The 21,433-nt window shown below is 46.4% G+C and overlaps 1 protein-coding gene across 4 annotated transcripts; it reads right to left on the bottom strand.

The window, feature by feature from the left end:
* Positions 1 to 1,610: 1,610 nt before the first annotated feature.
* On the bottom strand, positions 1,611 to 20,626 carry LOC127469648 (solute carrier family 23 member 1-like). Of its 4 annotated transcripts, XM_051784278.1 has the most exons (13): positions 20,291 to 20,626; positions 17,383 to 17,532; positions 15,915 to 16,072; positions 12,683 to 12,842; positions 11,151 to 11,332; positions 8,333 to 8,453; positions 7,833 to 7,989; positions 7,399 to 7,652; positions 5,657 to 5,821; positions 5,209 to 5,317; positions 4,063 to 4,158; positions 2,669 to 2,956; positions 1,613 to 2,040 (listed from the first exon to the last, which is right to left on the bottom strand). In XM_051784278.1, the coding sequence occupies exons 1-12, from the start codon at positions 20,342 to 20,344 to the stop codon at positions 2,688 to 2,690; spliced, it is 1,875 nt and encodes a 624-aa protein (XP_051640238.1). In that variant the 5' UTR covers positions 20,345 to 20,626; the 3' UTR covers positions 1,613 to 2,040; positions 2,669 to 2,687. The 4 variants fall into 4 exon arrangements, with proteins under 4 accessions (XP_051640240.1, XP_051640239.1, XP_051640238.1 ...); XM_051784280.1 differs by lacking the exon at positions 20,291 to 20,626 and adding an exon at positions 16,734 to 16,848 and having other exon boundaries at positions 1,611 to 2,956; positions 17,383 to 17,512; XM_051784277.1 differs by having other exon boundaries at positions 1,613 to 2,956.
* Positions 20,627 to 21,433: the final 807 nt, after the last annotated feature.

Below are 21,433 nucleotides of genomic sequence, written 5' to 3'. Positions count from 1 at the left end.
ATTTTAAAACCTAAACTAAAGCTGGCACGCCCAGGTATTGATTGGTCTTCAGCAGCCAGGCTTTTAGACTGAACTCAAGAGGGCTGGGCTGTTGCCCTGCAGCTGTCTGCACCTCCAGAGCCATAGGTGTGCTTGGGTAACGTGCCTCTTCTGGGGATGTGTAAAGTCGTGCCCAGCTCTAGGGAGCTTGCAAGCCAAATACAAGATGGGGACATACAGACGTGGCAGCAGGCTGGGTGTGCAGGGTGACAGCACAACAGATAGACAATGTTCTCCAGCTGTGGGGTGGGGAATAAAAAGCCAATTCTAGACTGATTTTCATAATCAACTTGTGCCAATAATATTTTTTTTAAGCAAAGCTAAAGCAAATATAAGCCTCTGGCACTTGCCAGCATCCTAACATGTCTTATGGGGAGAAGCAAAAAGATATGGCTGTAGCCATATACCTAACATGGAGACAGCAAAATTACTGAGGGTTCCTCATTTATGGGGAACACACCCTATTGATGTGACTTCTGTACCTCATCCATTAGCTGTATGTCCTGTTCCCATTTAAACCTCTAGCCCGTGGTGGGTCTGGCCAGCAGCAGCCTGGCAGCTTCAGCACAGACACAGGAACACAGTGATATAGACCTTCAACCCACTTTCACACATGTGCTACAGCACAGGTAAATTTGAGAGAGATGATGAGTAAGGCCATGGATTTGCCTGCTAGAGAGAGCAGCCTGGGAGTATAGGCTGGCTCTAAATGAGCCTAGAGATATAGTCAAGGTTGGGGATGATGAAGAAGATACCAGAGCTGAGATGCCTGGGACCGGTGATATCTAAAATGTGTAATGGTGGAGGGGGAGTCAGATATACTTCAATGTACAAATCATTTTTTCTCTGAAAGATATAACAACCCCAAGATGCAACAAAGACATGGCAATTCCAATAAAACAATTGCCAACAGAGTCTTTCCAATCTGCCCATAACAGCAAACTATTTATACCATAATGTTTCTTTCTTTAAGATGCTAATACTCACACAATTGATCTATTCAGGCTTCATTCCCTCTCCAAGTAAAAAACCACATTATATCTGTTACCAATAAACAAACCATCTATCACTACAGCTGCAGTGTGGGACCAAAGAACAAGACTGTAACAGGCTTTTCATTGAAACCACACAGTTTTGTTCAGTCTTGAGACAAGAGAGACTGAAGGGGCCATCATACCGTGGCCTTCAGCTGTCCAGCTGAGGGTACAGAGAAGACAAGGTCAGACTCTTCTCAGAGAAGAACCATGAAAGGACACAAGGTGAAGCATTAGGAATTCCAGTTAGGCACAAGGGAAAACACTTTACACCATGAGGGTGGTCAGACCTGGAAGAGGCTGCCCAAAGAGACTATAGCTCTCTATCCATAGCTCAATGGGACACAGTCCTCTGCAACCTGGTCTAGCAGGACCATCTCTGAGCAAGAGCTGGCCCAAGTGACCTCCAGAGGTCCCTGCCAACCTGAATTACTCTGTGATTCTTTGAATACTACCTTCCCCTCACTATAGAAACCACCCTGAGAAATATCATTACAGCATACATTTTATTTATTTAAAAAAAAAAAGGAAGTATAAATCTCAATGCAGGAAACACAAGGTTGTGCTACAGCAACAATGTTATTACACATCACCAGCAACCAGCACCACATGCAGTCATATTGTATGTGACCATATAGGTTAAGGCTGTCTCTGCTGATAGGGAGCAGGAGCAAGAATCTGCAAACATGTTTTCCAGAGAAGTGCTTGTCACCACACAGTCACCACATCAGACTGACAGGTACAGTGGGGGTACACAGGACATAGCAGTTACAGGAACATATCAGATTGTGAACAGAAAAATTTTCTCCTTCATATTTGATTAGGATTCCTTCTTCTTTGTAGGGCAGGGTGCCCTGTGGGAAACTGGCTTACCTGAGACTGCTCCCAGCACCCCAAGTGGGATACATTTCAGTGAAGCTGGGTTAGGCCAAGAATTTAAGTAAGGTCTCTGGAGTCCCTCTGTGGTCTAAGGAGGGAGAGGCAGGTTCAGAATTCAATGTATCCCATTAACCTTAGATAACTCTCTTACAACAACATTCATTTGACTGACTAAATTATCGGAACATGGAATGAGATGAATCATGACCCAGAGGTGCCTGCTCCTTCCCCTTGGCCAGGATGAGGTATAAAACACAAGCTGAAAGGTGAGTGTTGCCATTACAGATCTTAAAGGTGGTAGGGATTAGTCTCAACCCAAGGGATGCCTGAGAGTGTTATAGGGCCCACATCAGGGATGCCTTCTCCATTGGCTCCTTGAGCTGCCAGATGAGGGCACAGGAAGCCCTCTGCTTCAGCTGAACAGCTGGTCCTTGGGGTGCCCAACATTCAGTGCAAGGAAGGAAACAGAACATCTTGCTCAGGCATTTCTTGGGCTTTGGTGTTCCCTGAAGAGGGATTAGGTTCTTCCTAGAGGTGGCCAGGCAGGAGGAGAGAGGAAAAGAATGACTCCCTCAAGGTCACCAGTGGTGCAGGGAGCAGAGCTGGGAAGTGGAATACATTATTCTCCTGTTCCACCCTCAACAGCTGCCAGCTCATGCTCAAATGACGGGGGCTGCAGACAGGCTTTCAGACCTCTGCTTCTGAGATGAGTTCACCTGTGCTGAGGCCAGGTCCTTATATCCTTGTATCTGCACCGATCTCGGAGTCTCTTTCTGAGCTTGCTTTAAAGGTGCTTTTTTGTCCAGCAGCCTTCAGTTCATCCATTCTCTTGTTGCCAGACAGTCTTTTGGGGCAAGCAGGGAGATACCGAAACCAAGAGACAGCACAGTATTTGGTGCCTATGCCAAATGGAAGATCATAGACCTTGGAAATGAGCAGAGAGCTCTCCATCCCTCCCTTGTGGCTATGCTTCCACGCCAGGAGCCCCCGCTCCTCCTGTGTTCCTGCAACAGCAAAAATGAGATTGTTTTGTTTAAAACAGCAGGTGTTTGAGCACAGGACTACTTTGTGTACCTCACACCCACTTCTCGAATCCAGCAGGCCCAGCACAACATACAGATCCCTTGTACTTAAACCCTTCTAGCTCCAAAGCTCTTTAAAAATATTCACTAACGAGCTTCCAGACAATACATGTCTTCCTGCAATGGCTTCCAGATAAGCAGTCTTCTCCACTGCTTTCCATGGGAATCAAGTATACCAAGACAAATTTTTCACCTGCCATGGGGGATCCAAATACTGTTCAAAGTAAGTCATACAGTGAAGTGAAAGCAAGGCTGGATGTTAACTGCCCAGATACTTCAGAGTGGATTTAGCTAGCAATTACTAGTCAGTCACAGGTGTTTACCCCAGCTAAGGAATTCCTAAGGGCCCATAACTGTTGTGGCAGCTGACTTCCTCTTGGGAAAAGGAGTGAGCATACATGTAAATTCTGGAGGAGCTGAAGGTTGAGGGCTACAGGAAAATTAATGACCCAAAGGCTTTCCAATAAGCCTGAGACAGTAAAAGAATCTGGTTAACAGATTCCTGCTCTTTTCCTGTAGCAGAAAAGAGGGTTTCGTCCCCTATTCTTATGCCATCCCTCCCCAGGCTTGATGAAAATCCGAGGCTCTTTGTCCCTCTGAGGGACAACTGCAGGTGCTATATCCTCTCTTTGGTCATCAGATTTTCCTATTGCTTTCCACTGCTGTGGCTCTGTTTTAGCAGCTCCCATAAGTAGGCACATGTTGGCTCCTTCCACTTCTTGTAACTGCCTTTCTTTTTCATTTTTACCAGCAACATGGCTCTAGGCTGGCATTTTCCCTAAAAGACATGTTTCCCAAATAAACCTTTTCCTCAGCCTGGATTGTTCCTGACAATTAGTTTTTGTTATGCTGCTGTTTTCAGCGACATCTCCTTTCCTCAACCCTCCCTGGGAGGAGTACAGTCTCATGGTGCCTCATGGTTGCTAGTGCAACTCTTGCCCATGGAACAGTAGTCACAAAGACAAAAAATACCAGGAAACAAATCCTATCACAGGCACAAACCAGTAGTACATTTCAGCAAATCCTACCTGGAATGGTGTTATCAAGGATAAACCCCAGGAATCCACCCACGAACATGCCAGTGGTGAGGAGCACCTGGATCACCTGGTCAAGCTGGATGATTCCTAGCAGAAAAACAAAGCTTTAGATAGTGGTGTAGTGAGACATATGTTTTACCAGCAGTATACCTGGTGCCAAGAGGCTGCAAACTGCATGCTTGCTTGAACTAGGCTTGCAAATCCCAAAGCAGATTTGGCAATGAAAGGGAGATAGATCTCACTGCCAGTTTCAGACCTACAGTTTTATTCTACATGATTATTGACTGATATGCAGTGGGCAGGAGATGACTAATAAATACACTAAGAGCCTATTAACAGTGCAGACCACAGCCCTGTCCCAGAAAAAACCACCTTCTGCTCCAAACACATTCTGCACCTCCATGACGTAACACCTAGCAGTTTCCTACAGGAGCACGAGCTACAGTTTCCAAAGAAATATGAATATATTTAGCATGGGATTTCACCACAAGCTAATCAGGTGTGATATTTCCCCTAGAGGGCTAATAGGCACTAGCAAAGCCCAGTGGCACTGAGTATCTGACAGACCACCTATAGAGTGTGTGGGTTGTGGGCTGAGCTCTTTAAACAGCCCACCCATCATGCCATGTATATTTTAAGAGAAGACACTGCGGCCTTTGTGATGAACACATTAGTCACATAAGACACAGTGAAGGGGTAACTGTTGGAGAACTGGAAATTTCAATAAAGTGAACTTGATGGAATTTAGTAGAGGAGTCTGATCTTGCATTTTGGAAGCACAAAGTTTTATTGTGTATGAGGACATAAGAAAGCCTCATTCATCAAGACCCTGGTCAAGACTCAGCTCTGGAGTATTCTCTTGCCCCAGTCCAAGACTGTGTCCCAGGGAAGTGCTCTGCAATCCTTAGCTCAAGAGGAATATGGTGAGGTGCAGTCACTGATCAACAGAAGAGATTTCCACACCAGAGGCGTGCATCAGAGCAAAAGGCAAAAACAGCCCTCACAGAAAGGAACAGAACACAGTCAAAGCATATGTTTCAGGGTTTTATCAGGAAGAGTTGCATTTTAAAGGGTTTCTCTGGATCAACTTTGCTTCAATGTTATGCTACAGGGAATGCTTCTGATGCCATTTCTTACCTGTTTCCAGCAGTGCACTATTTTTGCTTGCCCAGTTGGGAATCGTGAGGCCAGAAAATACAGAAAATCCAAAGATAAAGATGTTTCTTGAGGAGTTCATATCTGTATACTGCACAGAGAAATTGTATACATTACATTCAGAATTATCCAAAACTGTGGATTATTGTTGTGTTCATGAGACATGGTGGGATGCAAACACTGCAGTCAGACAGCCCTGGTGCTGCTGGGGTGTTTGTGATCCTGTGGTCACTGGTGCCAGACAGCCCTGCCCCAGCCAGGGAGCCCTCTGCGATTTAGCCCTTCTGGGTACATCCCCATGTCTTTACCCAAGGAATTGTCAACACAAATGTCTGCATTCGCTGCAGTGTGGTTATATCTGACACAGTCAATCTGACTTGAAACTAAAGTCTCTTTCTCTAGGGATGAAACAGAGTTCACCCAGCGTTACCTGCAAATTGGAAATCCCCACTGCCGTGATAACTCCGAACATGACGAGGAACATGCCTCCGATCACTGGGCTGGGTATGCTGGCAAGCATCGCCCCGACTTTCCCGAAGATGCCACTCAGGAGCATGGCACAGGCACCAGCAATGATGACCATTCGACTCCCTACCTGGGGCAAGAGGAAGAGGAGGCAATCACACACCAATCAGCGGAGAGAGGCGAGGGATGGCAGGCTCCAGCACCAGCCTGTTGGGCAGAGGTTGCAGCTCTGGCCCAAAAACTCAATGGCACATTCAGTTGAAGGTTTGGATACCACTGTGGGTATCTGAGATGTCCAAAGATTTCTCAGGTGGTCCTGGACATCTCTGTTTAAGCAGAGGAAACAAGTCCCTTGTGCTTCCATTTGTTATGGAAAAATGTGTTTCCCACATTAAAAAAGAAATTAAATCTGCCTTGTGCTCTCAGCATCCCCATCTGTCCCAGCCAGAGTGTTTACACTGATTTAAAGTTGACTGAGATGACACTGTATTTTCAGCTCTCTTAAGAGTGGACAGAGTAAGCAGAGGTGGGATCTAAGGGAAATATCTCTCCTGAATCAGTAAGGATGGCATGTCCACCTAAAAGACTTAGCGTACATGGTGAGAACATGTCCTATAATCTGGTAACTATGAATCTGGGCAGCATCCCATACATACAGTATATGCAGCAAACTACCTGTCAGGAAAGAATTGGCTCAGGTATATGATCAATATGCACAGACTTCCTAGTGACAAGGTACATGTCCTGACAGGTTAAACTGGACTCCATGCAGACATCCAGACATCCTTGGTGTCGGAGGCAGCCACCTCAGTCAAACACTACCACTTCAGTCTGTGAAAAATGGTTATTGTGAGTGAGGTCTATAAAATCCAGTGAAATAAGCAATATTATAGAGTGGAAGCTGTAAGTTAAATTCTGCATTTATTTCCTGAATCAAAGCTCTTTTGGCATGGCATTGCTTATCTGACAATGATTTGAAAATATTGTTCAGTTGGCTGCTGGATGTACCTGTCCTCTGGCTGCAGAGCTTGGTGAAAATCTATGATCTGATTGTCCAGCTTATCTCTGGAAATTTGTTTACCTTAGAAGAGCAATTAATATATTCAAGGGATTCACAAAACTTTATAGAGAGGTAAAAAACACAAACCTTTGCTATCACATTTTATAATCCCAAAGAAATAGTCTACCTTTCACATGACTGCCATCCTTTGTTTATAAAAATTCTGGAATTTGAAGCCCTATTAAATATTTTCTTTCTCCTTCTTTCTTTTCTTACTATTTCCCTTCCCCTTCCACCTCCCCTTCTTTCCCTTTCCTTTTCCTCTTTATAAATATATTTAGGAAGCCAGAGAGAGACAGACAGTATTTGATAAAGTCAGTTCTCAGGAAGTTTCCAGCTTAGCTTAGATGTAACATGCTCTCTTTACCCTTACCTAAGCCAGGTGCCATGAGTGAGTGCACTAATGCCACATGCAGACCATAAGCAGAGAAAGAGAGGGACTGGCCACCTCTGTTAAATTATTCATAGTGCTGCTGAGGTGGTCACCAATGGGCCAGGGCACAATTTTCCAGTGTGCCTTTCAGGACGTGGGCTAAGATCACATTCCAGCTCCAGCACATACCCATGTGCACCAGTCTTTTGTACAATACACCTGCAGGGGAACCCTCCAGGAGCCACCCCAGCCACCCCGCTGCAGTGAGGCTCACCTTGGTGATGCCCAGGGCCCCCACATTCTCGCTGTAGGATGTGGTGCCATTCCCTGTGCCCCAGGCCCCAGCCAGAAGGCAGCCGATGCCTTCCACCCCAATCCCGCGGCTGATGGCGTGCTTCGGCGGCGGCGGGGCCCTGGACAGGCGGGCACAGGCATAGTAATCTCCCACGGACTCCAGCATGGAGGAAATCACCCCGGCTAAGATGCCAAATATCCCAGCCAGGCTGACTGTTGGCATTCCCCACTGGCCTGCAAGTAAAGACCTTGGTTCAGGTGTGGGGGGCACATTTGCCCTGAAATCTAGGGAGGAAGAGCAGCAGGAATGTTTGCGGGTGTTTGCCTGATTTTTGGCATTTCGTCTCCCCCTGCTAGTCATAAGTGGAGGTGCAAGCAGGAGCAGGCAGGATGGGGAAGGGGGGCCAGTGGTACCTGGGTAAGGCAGCCGAAACCAGGGAGCCTGTGACAAAACGTCCCCACGAGTGTCCGTGCGAGCCAGGTGTCCGTAGGCAGTGGGGTCCACAGGGAGGACATTGGTCACTGTCAGCACATAGCAGAGCAGCCAGCTCAGGGAGAGCCCCAGCAGCACCTGTCCCCAAATGCAGCAGTGGGGTCTGGTTAGGGTATGGCTGCATCTCCAGCAAGGTTGTGGGGGACAAGCTGTCGCTGTCTCCCTGCGTGACTCTTTCCCCTGCACAGGGAATGGAGGCAAAGAGACACCTGGGGCTTCTGGTGGCCCTTCCTCCTTCTTTCTCTCCCTCCCCAGGGTCAGGGACATGGGGACCTTTCTCCCCCTGCCCCTCGCCACGTAGGCTTGGCTGGGAAGCACTAAACTCCTCTGGACACCTGTGGAAAGAGCCGAGGCAGCCCGCAGCAGGTGAGGCCAGTCACTCCGTCACAATCATCCAGGGTCTCCAGGAACCCCAACGTACCGGAAAGATCTGGAAGAGGTAGACTGGAGAGAAGTGGCACTTCTTGCCTTTCTGGTAAGACGGCAGCAGCACAGGGACATCTTTCAGGTACTGAGAGAACAGAACTATGAAAAAAATAGTCCTAGGAGGAGGGAAAACGAGACCATGAACAAAGTGGGTACCCAGCTGCCCACCTGTCCCCACATTAAATGAAGACCTGCTACCCAAGGACCCAGGACTCCAGAGGAACCAAAAAAACAGGCTTTCAGCACCAGAGGGTGGCTCCCCACTCCATCAAGCCAGTAGTGGGACAAGCTTTCCATCATACTCTACTAATAGATCTTGCACATTTGCAAATATCTCTTTTCACCCTATTGTTTCAAGACTGACATCCCATCAGTGAGTATGACACAGTTGCAGAAAGCTTAAAAATGAAACCAAAGTGAACAAAAGACCTGAGAGACTTGCAAGGTCCAGGCAGGGCCTGAACCTCTGTAATTCAGATATACTAGAGATATAGGATTTATTGGTTTCCTGATTTCAGGTTTACCTATGCTGCTCTGCAAGTGGCAAAAGGCTCTTAAGTGGCACAGAGTAAAAGAAGAGGATTTGGCTTGGCTGTGCCAGTCCCTGTTTAGAAAGAAAAAAACATGGTGGGACTGTGAGGCTGCATATGGTGCCCACAGAGCCACTTGTAGTTTCTAATGCTACAGACCAGAGAGAGTAGACCAGAGCCCAGACAGGCTGTGTGAGTGCACACTTTGTGCATTTGCATGAACAAAGGTGCTCAGCAGCCTTATGAATCACTACAGAACCCTTGTCTGTCTCAGGGAGGTGTCGCTGCTTATTATTCAGGTTGCCTGACACATTCCATTAACAAACGCTATTTTCAGCTGCTTATAACTCTAGCTAACTTTACCTATTTGGGATGAAAATTTCCGTGGAAAATGTCTGCCTCAGGCCAAATATTTTTTGAAAAATATATATCAAACCTATTTCTAAGAGTGATATTCAGTAAATAGACATAGTATATAGCCTGCATTGAAAAGGTCATTTTGCCTTGACCAGTAGCAGGATTTACTTATGACCTGGAGCAGAAATTTGAGATTTAGTAGAACTTCTTTGGGGCAAAGGATATTACTGTTTCTCACAAAAATCTGCTCAGGTACTCTCAGTCTGCAACAACAATCATTCACTCCAAGTCCCAGGCAGTCAGCAGAAACATCTCAGGCTTTAGCATTTGCAGACCATAAAGACTCTGAGCCTTCTGAGTATGTCCAGGCCTTGTCTGTTGATGAACTGTGTGTGCACCATTACCAAGGAGTAAGTCACCACAGTCTAAAGAATTTTTTTGAGGCAACAGTGGGGATCTTCCATCATGGAAGCTCTGGGATGTGGTGGGGCTGAACAGCAGGGCTGAGACTACATGACTCATGTCTTCCACCTCCATCGCCACTTTCCCTCTTTCCCTAATGACACCCACGGAGCACGGAGAAGGCAGCAAAGGAGGACACAACTGGGACAGTTCAGAGCACAATGATCAGGGTGGGGCTAAGGTATCTGAGTCAGGAAAGAAAGTACTGGGATTATGGGTAGAAGTTGGGACAGAAACTAACTGGACGGAACGGGTGACTTGGGTTGAGAGCAGGGACAAAGGCTGGAGGACTGGGACCCCATTAATGGAGCGGCATGGTTGGGCAAAGAGGTCAAGCATGACTCTCAGGTTAGAAGCTAGTGTCTGGAGAAGAGAGACAGAGAAAGAAGATAGTTCAGACAAGGATATACAGTTTGAAGAGGAAAATTCAAACTGGTTAAGCAAAAGGATTAGGACAAATCACCAGAGCTGGAGAACGGGACAACAAGCCAGAGATGTGCCAGGAAAAACAATGGTGGCAAGAGAGCTGAGTTTCAAGCAGGATTTGGAGTCCTATGGGGTATTGGTGGAAGAGACTAGCTAGATGAGGAAATAGGAGAGGTGGCTTTTGGGGTCTGGGAGGGGAGGTGCAGGGAGGAGAAGAGATCGAGAGAAAGAATGGACTGAAGCATGTCCTACAACAACATGCTGCCTTCCCAGGGCTACACTCAAGCCCAGGTCCTGAGTCTCCAAGTCAGCTCTGAAAACACCAATAAATGATGGAGCCCATAGAGAGGTTAACAACCTACTCCTCTTGCATCCTATCCCAAGCTGAAGTCTACATTAGGGATCTGAAGGTGGCAAGTCTGCAGGGCAACCATGCAGTTGCATTTCTACTTTTTTAATTCATTTCTCAAATACCAAGGAAATTCCACCACCCAGCACACTCTGTACACTCATGCAGAAGGGCATGCACGCAAATGTCCCTGAAAGAGCACTCACTGCTGCAAAGCTACATGTGCAGACAGTCATTTCCAAAGCCCCCCAGGCCCTCTAGAGAGAACAACTCCTCCTCGTGTGAAAACAATACATAAAGCACCAGCTTTATGCAGAATACCTGACTCTGAGTGCTCAACTTTGTCATTCTAGGAATGTCTTTTTAACTTAAATGATGGGTGTGCATAGCCAACTGTGACAGAGACTGCCCACACACTGGAGAGACTTATTTCTCTACTGACCTATGAACTTTGCATTTTCACAAAAATCAGGTTTTTAAGCTCATTTTTGGGTTTTGCTTTGTTGCTGAGGGCTTTAACCTACTGAGGGGTGGGGGAATGACTATATCACACATCTGCCTTGTCACATGTCAGTGACAAATAAACCTCATACCCAGGGAAACTCTGCTACAGACTGTGACACTTGGTTTCATACTAGAGGCAAGTGATTTGCATATGCTCAGGTTTCCTAGAAAAGAGAGAGACTTACATGAATGCTATGCCCCAGTGCTGCCCAGCCTCATTCCCAGCAGACTCAAAGAGAGGTAGTGCAACCAAGGTGATGGTGGGAGCAATTGTCAGGGGGCCAATGAACCTCATCAGAAATCCAATCAGGCCAGAAAATCCAACGAAGATTTGAAAGCAGGAAGCTACAATGATAGCTCCTTGCACCTGGAAAAATGGAGAAAGAAAACAGAGGTTGGAAGACCCTTTCCTTCATAAGTCAGTGCAAATCCAGTGTGAGAGCCAGGCTCAATCTCCAGTCACAGACTGTCACGGAGGTCTCCCACTGAGACTGTCTCCCACAGTAAAACCTGGCTGAACATTACATGTGGGGATGGACCACCAAAGTAGCAGCACAGCACCTCTCTCTTTGGCTGATAGATTTAGTCCTCACCAGGGCTAATTTTGTTCCAAAGATCACCTCCTCGCTGTTCTCTTGGTCCACCCAAGCATGCATCAGCTGCCCTGCACTCTCCTTCCTGCTCCCCCCAAAGCAGGGGAAAACCTCTTGCCCTGAAAACAGGAGCAAGGCTGTGATCTCTACTATCTCCCTTCTGGGAAGAACTTGAATCACTTCAGCAGCCGGTGGGGCAGGTGAGTCATTACAGCCTCTGTTTTTTCTGAGTATCAGTTTCTCTCCGGGAACATATTTATCACCCTGAACTGCCCTGTGTTTGACAATCACTGCTAAGGAGCCAGCAATTACATTTTGAAATGCTGCTCACTTTAGCATCAGCTTCAGGCAGGGGACTCAAGGGTGGGGCTGCTCTCTGCCTTCTCAGATTTGGTGATAAATCCAGGCTGGGCCCTCTGTGGTGCTGAGCACCTTCCCTCCCCCACCTCCAAAGGGAAACACAGGGTCTGGGTGAACCACTCAGCCTGAAAGGAAAAATCAGCAGTGTCCTTGTGATAGATTTTTGTGTATCAGCAAAGAGAGCAGCCTGTGCTGCACAGCAAATCCTTGGTGAGCTCTTAATGCTTCCCAAGTGGTTTGCAAAGCACACCAACAAATGGATCCACAGAGGCAAATTTAGCCACTTGCTCTAATAAGACAATTGATGTAGAATGAGGCAGTGAGATCCCTGACCTTTCCTCCTCCTTTCTGACTACCTAAGATGCCCTTTCCCTTAATATTTACAGTAGGTTTTGCCTTGTTTTTCTTTTTGCTAGGTTTCCTGTGCTTAGACAGGGTCCTTTTCTTGGAAACGTTTTCCCTCCCTCAAGGCTAGCCGTGCTTCATGGAGAAGGGATCTGGCTGGACCAGTGGAGACTTTGCAGGGACCATAAATCACATGAGGAGGTCTGTATGTCTCCTGTTCAGCAGGAGTGAAGCACCTGCTTTTTTGACAGAGAATAAATGCTTAGGAAGCCGCAACAGGGAGAAGGCCAATGTCCATTAGGAATAGTTTCTCCAGCATTGGAAGTTTCTCCAGCAGTGATGGCCATGACATGGTCGAGTACTCTTCTGAAAGCAAAGAGTCCTGATACAGAGCAGGTGCCACTGAAAATGCAATATACCTCTCGCATCCGTGTCTGCCAGACTTCAATGAATTCTGGTGAAGAAGCATTCACTAAGGTGGCATTCTGTGTCCAGGCAGGGCACTTCCAACTGGGGAGAGACAGCATTGCCAAGGTGGGGGTCAGGAATGCAAAAGTCCCTCCTTGAATAATAGGCAACCTTGAAGGAGAGCAGAGGGAAAAGATAACAAGTGAGGATGCTAGAAACTCAGCTCCATAGGGGACAGAGAAAGGAAAGCAAAATAAATTTAAAAATCATGCCTTGTGTTTTCTGGCTTACAGTAACGCCTCTCTGGGAAGCCCTCAGGCTAGCAAGGAGCTCGTAGCTCCAGAGGAGCTCAGCACTGGTTTTGTGCAGAGCTTTATAAGGCAGAGTGATGCTCCTATGAGCTACACCAGCCTCTTCTCTTTCCACACATGAAGAAATGGAGACACAGACCTAAAAGGCCTGACTGGCTCCTCTAAACCCCAAATGCTTTAAGCCCCCACTGCAGTGCAAGTTGTCTTAGCCATTCCTCTAGTGTGCTTGAAAAACCCAAAGCTGCCTGAGGGCTGGCATAGCAGCCCTGAAATAGCAAGAGAAACCTCTGAGGTGCCTCTGCTTCCTTCCCTTTAGGAAGTATCCCTGGGAGGAGCCCCCAAAGCAACCTCTCCTTGTCCCAGGATCTCTCATGGCACCTGCTCAGAAACGCAATGGGGCATCAAGCTGGGTGAGTGCTTTTGCAGGTCACAGATTTCCCTGAAACAGAGGCATTTCCACCATTCTCTGGAAAGCACCTGAAAACAAGAGATGGCATAGCTGTAACAGCATCATGTCTCTGTCACCTAAAACAGATATTTTTACCACTGCAATTACCATGCACAACTGAAGCACTGTCGAAGCTTGGACGGTGAGTTATATTTGAGTATCAGTTATCTGTGGAGTCACCTACTTATGGTATTTGGCCAAATATGTTGCAGCCTTCAAACAATTTTGCTGGGCAAGGCAAAAAAAAAAAACAAAACCAACCAAACAAAAAGAAACAGAGAAGGCCCAGTGCCATGACTTAAATTAACAATAGATTTATAGCTTCTGCTGTGTTGGTCCTTGAGCTATTTCACAGCCAGTGCTGTGTATGTGTGGGCTTGGAGCAAAACGGGGTGCCAAGGTGATGCTTATTGGCACACTGAACGCTTTCCAGTGGGGTTTGAAAGAGGAAAGCTGCAGGATTAGCAAAGGAAATATTACACTCTGATAATGACTACATGACATCATTTACTAAGCAGGGCTCACCATCACGGCAAATGACCTGTGTCTCCTCTCAGGAGCCTCTTGGATGGTGTCTCCAGCGCCTGAGACTTGTTGCTGCTTTTTCATGCTGTGTAGCATGACCGAGCTGCAGGTTGCAGTGGGTCAGCTTTCCCCTCGGCTATTGCTTCTGGAGGGCTGCTTCTGAACTGCACTCACTCTTGATGGGAACCTCCTCAACTTCATGCCCAGTTCCCATCTGTTTGTTCATGTGCCAACATTGTCTTTTAGCCAAAGTGGTTTCTGCCCCCCAGCTTCTCTCACAGCCTAGTTACAGGCTGCAGTTGTCACCCACCCTTGAGTTGCCACTTGGCCACATTAACCAGGCCAGCTTCTGTAAGAGGAATGGTCCAGTCCCTCTTCTCCATGCCACATTAATAGATCATCTACATGCTTCTTCTCCTCTGAATTAATCCTAAATACGGACACCAGGAAGTGTGCAAAGCACTTAGCCGAGGGCTCCCCAGGGCCTCGGAGAGTGGCACAGAACTTTTGCAGGGAAAAGCATCCCTCAGAACTCATTATTTACCACTTTTCTGGCTGTCTTGTTGGTGAATTATGGTCATCAGCTATTACAGAATTTCAGAAAACAGTAAAAGGAGAAAAAATTATCTGCTTCCAACTGTCTGCTCAGGTTTAGTTTGCCTCTGGCCACACAGCAGGCTGTCTCACCTTTCTGGTAGGAAATAAGGCAAAACTGCACCCTCAGCACAGCAAAAGCCATTCAAGTTTATCCTATAGGAACAACTCCCTACCACTTCATTTGATCTATTGTTCCTCATTTAGCTATTCAGCCATGGGAGAGGCTCCCTGATACTTTCATCCTCAGCTCACAGCGAGCAGGGGACGTCACAGCTCTCAGGTATTCACAGAGGAATTTGGAGGGAGAACTCCAGCCTGAATTACACTAGAGCCACAGCTACAGTTATGCACCCCAGCCTGAATTTAGCTGAAGAACCAGATTCTCTCTTTTTAGTGGTCAGGGTGGCCCCCTTCCTCCACTAATCCTGTAGCAATGTAGGTGAAGGGGAGCACCCTCCAGAAGAGTTTGTCTACAGCCACTTCTTTAGACATAGAGAGATGGAAAAGTTTCAGTAGTGAAAAAAACAGGAGGAGTAAAAATATTCTGTGGAGCTGGCGGTTAACCAGTGATTTGAAGGCAGAAGTTTTAACCAGGTCCCTCACATTCAGAAGCCAAAGAGGGTGTACTTTTTGCCTTTGAAGTGAGAAACACAGGTTCCTACCCTACTGGAGTTAAAAACAGTCTGTGGAAAGAGAGAGGCAGCCCAGAGTTATGACAAGGGGAATAGAAGAAATTTTGCAAGGTCAGCAAAGACACAGGGTCTTTCTGGAAAGGAAATGTCTCTCATTAAGCGCTTCATTTTCTGGGTACTGAATGGCAACTCCACGCTCATCTCTCTACTGTCTCTTAAACAGCTCATCTGCAAAGAGGATTTACCTTGCTTACATTCAGATTGTGCCACGAATCCTTGAGCATGGCAAGTAGCACTGCGTAACAGGACATGCTGCAGAGCTCCTCCCTGAGTCCCTAAGCAGCAGCACATGCCATTCAATTTCTCCTAATTATCCCCTCCCCAGAGTTTCCTATGGAAACTCTAGCAGAAGGATCCTTGGGGTAAAGGGCAAGCAGATACTTTTTACTGAATGTTGCAATGCTTTATTGTTTTGAGGACAGATTCCTTATGAGCCCAGGAAAAGGTGTATGAACTATCAGGAGATGCAAAAGTCAGAACACCGAGGTAGCCCTGCAAAGCTCTCATGTACAGTAATTTCAGGGTGCTTTGGCATGTGCCCTGATTGCCCAAGGGTAGCAAATGACTCTCACTGATAGATAAACTCAGCAGCAGGGTGGTGGCCAAGCACACAGTAACTGCTCAGCACACAGTAATTGTTCACGTGTCCCAGTTCTTGCATTTGGCCTACCTGACTCCAAAGAGGACTTGCAGCAGGGTGCAAATTCCTGAGACAAAGAAAATGGTGCTGATCAAGTGGCTCTGGGTGAGTAGGTCGTGCTGGAGGCAAAGCTCTTTGGAGAGGATCAGCGGGATAGCTACAAGACCTCCCATGGCTGTCAGGAAGTGCTAGAAGCCACAGAGAAAGACTGGGTGAAGAAGGACACAGAACTGGCTCTATATTATTACCGTGTTGTTGAGGGAAATCTGAAAACAACTCACAGATTTGTGTTTGGGTGGTACTAGTATTACCCATTCTCTCTTTTGTTTTAGCAGCCTTAATTCTCTGTTAGGGGCTGTTCCAAAATGCCTACAAGAATTGCAATGTATCCACTCAAATTTCTCCTACTTTTCGTGCCCAAAGACCTTTGTAGTGCTCTGGACTCCCCTGTCAGACCACTGTCAAACACAACCAGCTCATCTGCAGCACCTGCAGACAAAGCTGTCAGGGCTGCTCTTCCAGAAAGATGGGGACATCCCAAGGTAGAGGGAGAGAGCAATCAGGCAAAGTAAATGCAAATATTTAAGTCTGTGTCATTCACACCACAAATGATAACATTAACAGTTGGCACATGGAGCTACAAATTCTTTACCATCAGTACCTTTTCTCACACAGTGCAGTTATGAATAACCATAAAAACCGGATGCCAAAGAATGGAAGAATTGGGCATTGTATTTGCCAGAAGAGTCATAAATATTTCTACAACGACCTTTAGCTAATGACTAAATATGAAAATAATTTTTCAAACTTATTTTGCTTTAATTATTAACCCTGGTTGTGAGCTCTCACCTTGGAGCACAGTGGTGGAAGTGGTGGCACTCAGAAACTCACTGTGTTCATTGGCAGCATGTTTTATTAAAATTATGATGCTGCCTTGCTCAGAAAACCTTGGGTTGATAAGACTCTGAATTTGAGACAACCATTTAAGGAAAAGAAGTACAAAACTCCCATCAAGCTCCAAGCACGGTCCATCATTACCCTAATCATTCTGAGGTCTCTCTTCCCCAAGGCTCCATACCCCAAGGCATTGGTGGCATTGTGTGGTTTGAAACCCCTGGGCATGGACACCAGCCAAAGCAGTGTGTGCACTTCTGCTTAGTTTTTGTTGCTGTGGGAAGGCAGAGTTCAGAAGCCCTTACACAGTTTACCTTCAGCTGAGGTACACAACCAGTTCTTATTAAATATTTGGCCCCCGCCTCGGGACTCTGCCTTACCATTTGCACTTCAAAGGGTGCAATGTAGCTGTGGGCACAAGGATAACAGTCAGTGCTCAAGATGTGGCGGGAAGGGCTTGAGTTCAACAAGATCCAGCCCCAGAGCTCCAGTCATGCCCAGTGAAGGTCAAGCACTCACAAATTCAGGTTTTACCCCCATTAACTGGCTGAATAGCCATGAAACTTCCACCCACCCCCAGCCTCCACCTGCTTCCCCGTCACACCTGAATGCCCAGCAGGATGCACAGATACCAGGGAGGCACATCTGTGACAGTGTAGGCAAGCTTGGTCCCATCATGGCCTGTGCCCCCACCTTCCTCTGGGCCCTGGGCAGCACAATCTGGTGAGGAGCAGTAGTGGCTTCCATCTTCAACCTGGAGAACAGGAGAGACCCTTTGTTAGCCACAGGCACCCTGTGCCCTGCAGGCACCCAGCAGCCACCTGTCTTGCAGCCACACTCCATGTCTGGCAGGAACTGTGTAGCTTTCAACAGTGCTAGGATATTAAAAAAAAAGAATAAGGAGGGGAAATTAAAAATGAGGTATAAAACACCGATAGAACATTTTCATATGCACATGCATGTCTTGGCCTGAAGAAACATTAGACGGTGTCTCAGCCTCAAAGGGAAATCTGGACAAAGTTTGTTAGTATCATTAAAGTCTGGCTAAGGATTAAGAAACTGCAACTAGAAGCAAGGGAGAGTGTGCAGTGGGTTCATCAGTAAAAGCTGCACTGTCCTCTGGTCTCTGCCCCTCCTGGCAATTTCACTCAAACAGCTTTTTTGATAAAATATGCTAAAACACCTGGCTGCCACTAATTACTGAGTAAAAATATGTTTTATATTTCATTTCCTTGGTCTTCTCTTTCCAATCCTTACCAGTGTTCTGCCTCAGTAAACTCACATGCCTTTTTTCTTACTAGAAAACCTCACTCCTGCAGAGGGACTGGGTAAAACACAGGGACATCAGTGGATGGGAAATCCCAGTGTCCATTCCAAAGGAGCCAACTGAAGTTGCTCCCCAGGAGGTCTCAGATCCCTCCCCACCCAGAGCAGCTAGAAGCCCAGGGCTCCCCAGGGAACTGTATGTCTTGCAGAGTTAACTTTTATAAAGATGCATTTTGCCAAGGAATTTCTTTGTTCAAGATCCCTCCCCAGAGGCACCCAGCTCTAGCTGTTTCTGCCATAGTCCCATTCAGATAAACCACCTTAATGGACTTAAAGCCTGAGACTGTTATGAGATACCTAGGGCAGAGATGGTTCTTTAACAAACATGGTGTATTTATCCAGCCTAGGCAAACTGGGAACATTACAGATACTTAAAAAGAGGTAGGTGAAGGCAGAGTTAATTCCAACTGAACTCAGGCATGAACTGCAAGAGCAAAAGGCATTTCTTAATAACTCCCTGTGGAGACATTTCATTTCAGAACAAGACAGCCTGAGCCATGGATTAACAAGTGTACAGCAAGGTGCTTAAGACTGCCCATGCATGGAGTTATTTGGGGACAACTACTCCTGAATAACACCATGGGTAGATGAATGCTAAGCTAGGCAGACAGCAGTAAGCTCCTTTCTTTTCATTGCAGTTTTTCCTGAGTTAACTAGGAGGCATATTCCAGCTAGGCAGAGCCTGTGCCAGCAACAGAGCTGCATGATCATCACATGAGGGCCTGACCCTCCCCAGGAGCTGGAGAGGAGTGAGCAAGCAAGGCTCAGCAGGGGAAGGATGGAGTGGAGGTAACAGGATGAGACAGGACTAGAGGCAATGGACTCAAACTGAAATGCAGGAGGTCCCATCTTAACATCAGAAAACACCTTTTCGCTGTGAGGGTGACCAAGCACTGCACAGGTTGCCTAGAGAGGTTGTGGACTTGAGCAGGGGGTTTGGAGAAGATGACCTCCAGAGGTCCCTTCCAGCTTCAGGCAGCCTGTGATGCTGAGATGCTGGCAGGAGGACGAGGCAGGAGCAGTGTGGAGCAGGGAAAGAAAACCACTGTTGAAGGTTCTCAGCCCAGCTGCTCCCATGAATCCAGGGGACCAGGATACCTTCCATGTGCCTCAGGCTCCAGGCACAGCATCAAGGTCCTCAACCACATCTTAAATAAGTGCATCAGGAGGGCAGTCAGAAACTGAACTGCTTGAACTAACTACAGGTAAAAGACCTTTGTCTTCTACCTTCTTTGGGGTGATTCAAACCAAAAGAAGTCACAAGCCTGATATGCATTATGGCAGAGCAAGTAGAAACAGAGACCCTGTTAAAAATAATGAAAGAAAACCTCTGGCTCTGAGCACTTCCCTGAGCCTCTGCCCACAACTGGCACAGCACCCCCACCTCCACTGCTCACAGCGAGCTCAGCCAGAGCTATCTAAGAAATGTGGGACTTGTATACTGGGAGGTTAAAAGCCTCCCCAGACAAGTGGTTTGTACCAAGGTAGCAAGACAGTTGCAGGACCCCACTCCTTCACACCTGCTGACAGAAAAATAAGCATCTTTTTTAGTTTCTAATGGAGATGATCCCTGCTGTGAGATACTGTGCCCCAGGCTCTTGCCCTGTGGCTGTTACAGCCAGCAGCATTCCCAGTGCACCACACACCCCTGGATTGGCATACCATTTACAGCTTTTATTTCCCTGCTGTATCTCCACAGGGTGCCCTCCCCCACTGACTCTTAAACCCCTTTTTCACTCACCTTTCTGAAAATTCATCCTACTGAAAATAGGTTCAGAAGACAAAGAAACACATTCCTTACTAGGCTAAATTTCTATTGTAATTTTACTAATTAACACATAAAATGCTGTACACAGGAACACGGCCACAAGGAGCCATGAGATCACTTGCTTTTTAGAACAGATACACTCACGCTGCCATTTATCTCCATTATTGTTTTAGAAATAATAGAGAGAAAAGAAGTTAAAAGGGTGCCAGAGAGTAGAAAGTATGCTGAGGCTGCAGCAGCAGCAGGCGGCTGTTCCGAGGAAATCATTCCTCAGATTCTTGTTGATAAGGGCCAAGACAGACTTTATCACACATCAGAATCCTTGCAGCCAGCCCAAGCCCCCAGTTTTCCCCTTCTCCTCCTTTCACAGGGCTTGCACCTGTTAATGGAAGAATTACCCTTCAGAAAGCAGACTCACCACAAAGCTGGGGTTATCTAGCCCGTTGAGATCTTTGTCTGAGGAGGGAGTCATGCCTTCCACTTTCCTTCACCAACTACCTTGAAAAAGAAAGACCAGTCAGAAGAGGAAAGCCTCCCAAATTCCCACTCCTCCCAGTCAAAACAGCTCTAAAGAAACGGGGTGAGAACATGCAGAAGCAGGACTTCAGGAGCCAAGCAGCGCTCAGTCCTAGCTATTCATGTGAGCTGTATTGCAGAAGCATTTCCTTTCCTTTGGCTTATGTAAGTGACTCCTTTTCTCCGGCTGATTAGAGGACCGGCATTCAAACAAAACTGGAGAGCAGCCCTTCCCTGGAGTGAGTGAATCAGTAACTGATGACAGAAAAATAATCCATATAAAAATAATCAAGGGTATCGGGTGTCCTGGCACAGCCTTGAAACTTGTTGCTTCATTAGTGTTTCAACAGCAACTTTCATTTTCTGTGTGGGTTGGGCCTCTTTGAAGATCTTTGTCCTCATCTTTAGGAAATTCAATTTCTAGATAGTTTCACTTATTTCATATGTAAACTATTGTGTATTTTGGCTTAGGTACAAACATCATCATCTTGTATGATACTGATATTATAGCATGAAAAAAATGTGGCTTTTACTGGGAACTTATTTAAGGCAGCAACCAATGATCAAGTGTTTCGATATATTAGTTGTTTAGCTTATATAAGTTTTAAATAGAATGAGTCAAAGTTACAGTATTGTGTGATTTAGAATGCTGTCTGCTTAGCTTTGCTTGCTTAGCATGAGTAGCTAGAGTTACTGAAGCCTTGGCCCATAAGCTGTGGATTTTCACCAAGATATGCTTTTAGTTGAAATACAGTTAATTTTCCTAGTAACTAGTACAGTGCTGTGTTTTGTCTTTAGTATGAGAAGAATACTGATAATACATGGATGCTTTAGTTGTAATATTTATCCTGAGTCTAAGACTTTTTTAGTTAACCATGTTCTGCCAATGAACAAGAAGTGCAAACCACAAGATAAGAAGGCTACAACCATCAGCAGAAGCTCAACTCGATAAAATAAGGGAACAGCTTGCCTGCATGGAGACGGAAAAATAATCCAGTAAGATATTAGAAGACTCCAGACCAAAAATCACCATTGGACTAAAAAA

The sequence above is a fragment of the Manacus candei genome, unplaced genomic scaffold (genome assembly GCF_025592945.1).
Source record: "Manacus candei isolate 608988 ecotype Guabito, Panama unplaced genomic scaffold, ASM2559294v1 h1tg000018l, whole genome shotgun sequence".
In the NCBI taxonomy this organism is placed as follows: domain Eukaryota; kingdom Metazoa; phylum Chordata; class Aves; order Passeriformes; family Pipridae; genus Manacus; species Manacus candei.
The sequence above is the reverse complement of the archived record's forward strand: the minus strand, read 5'-3'. Positions and strand labels throughout refer to the sequence as shown.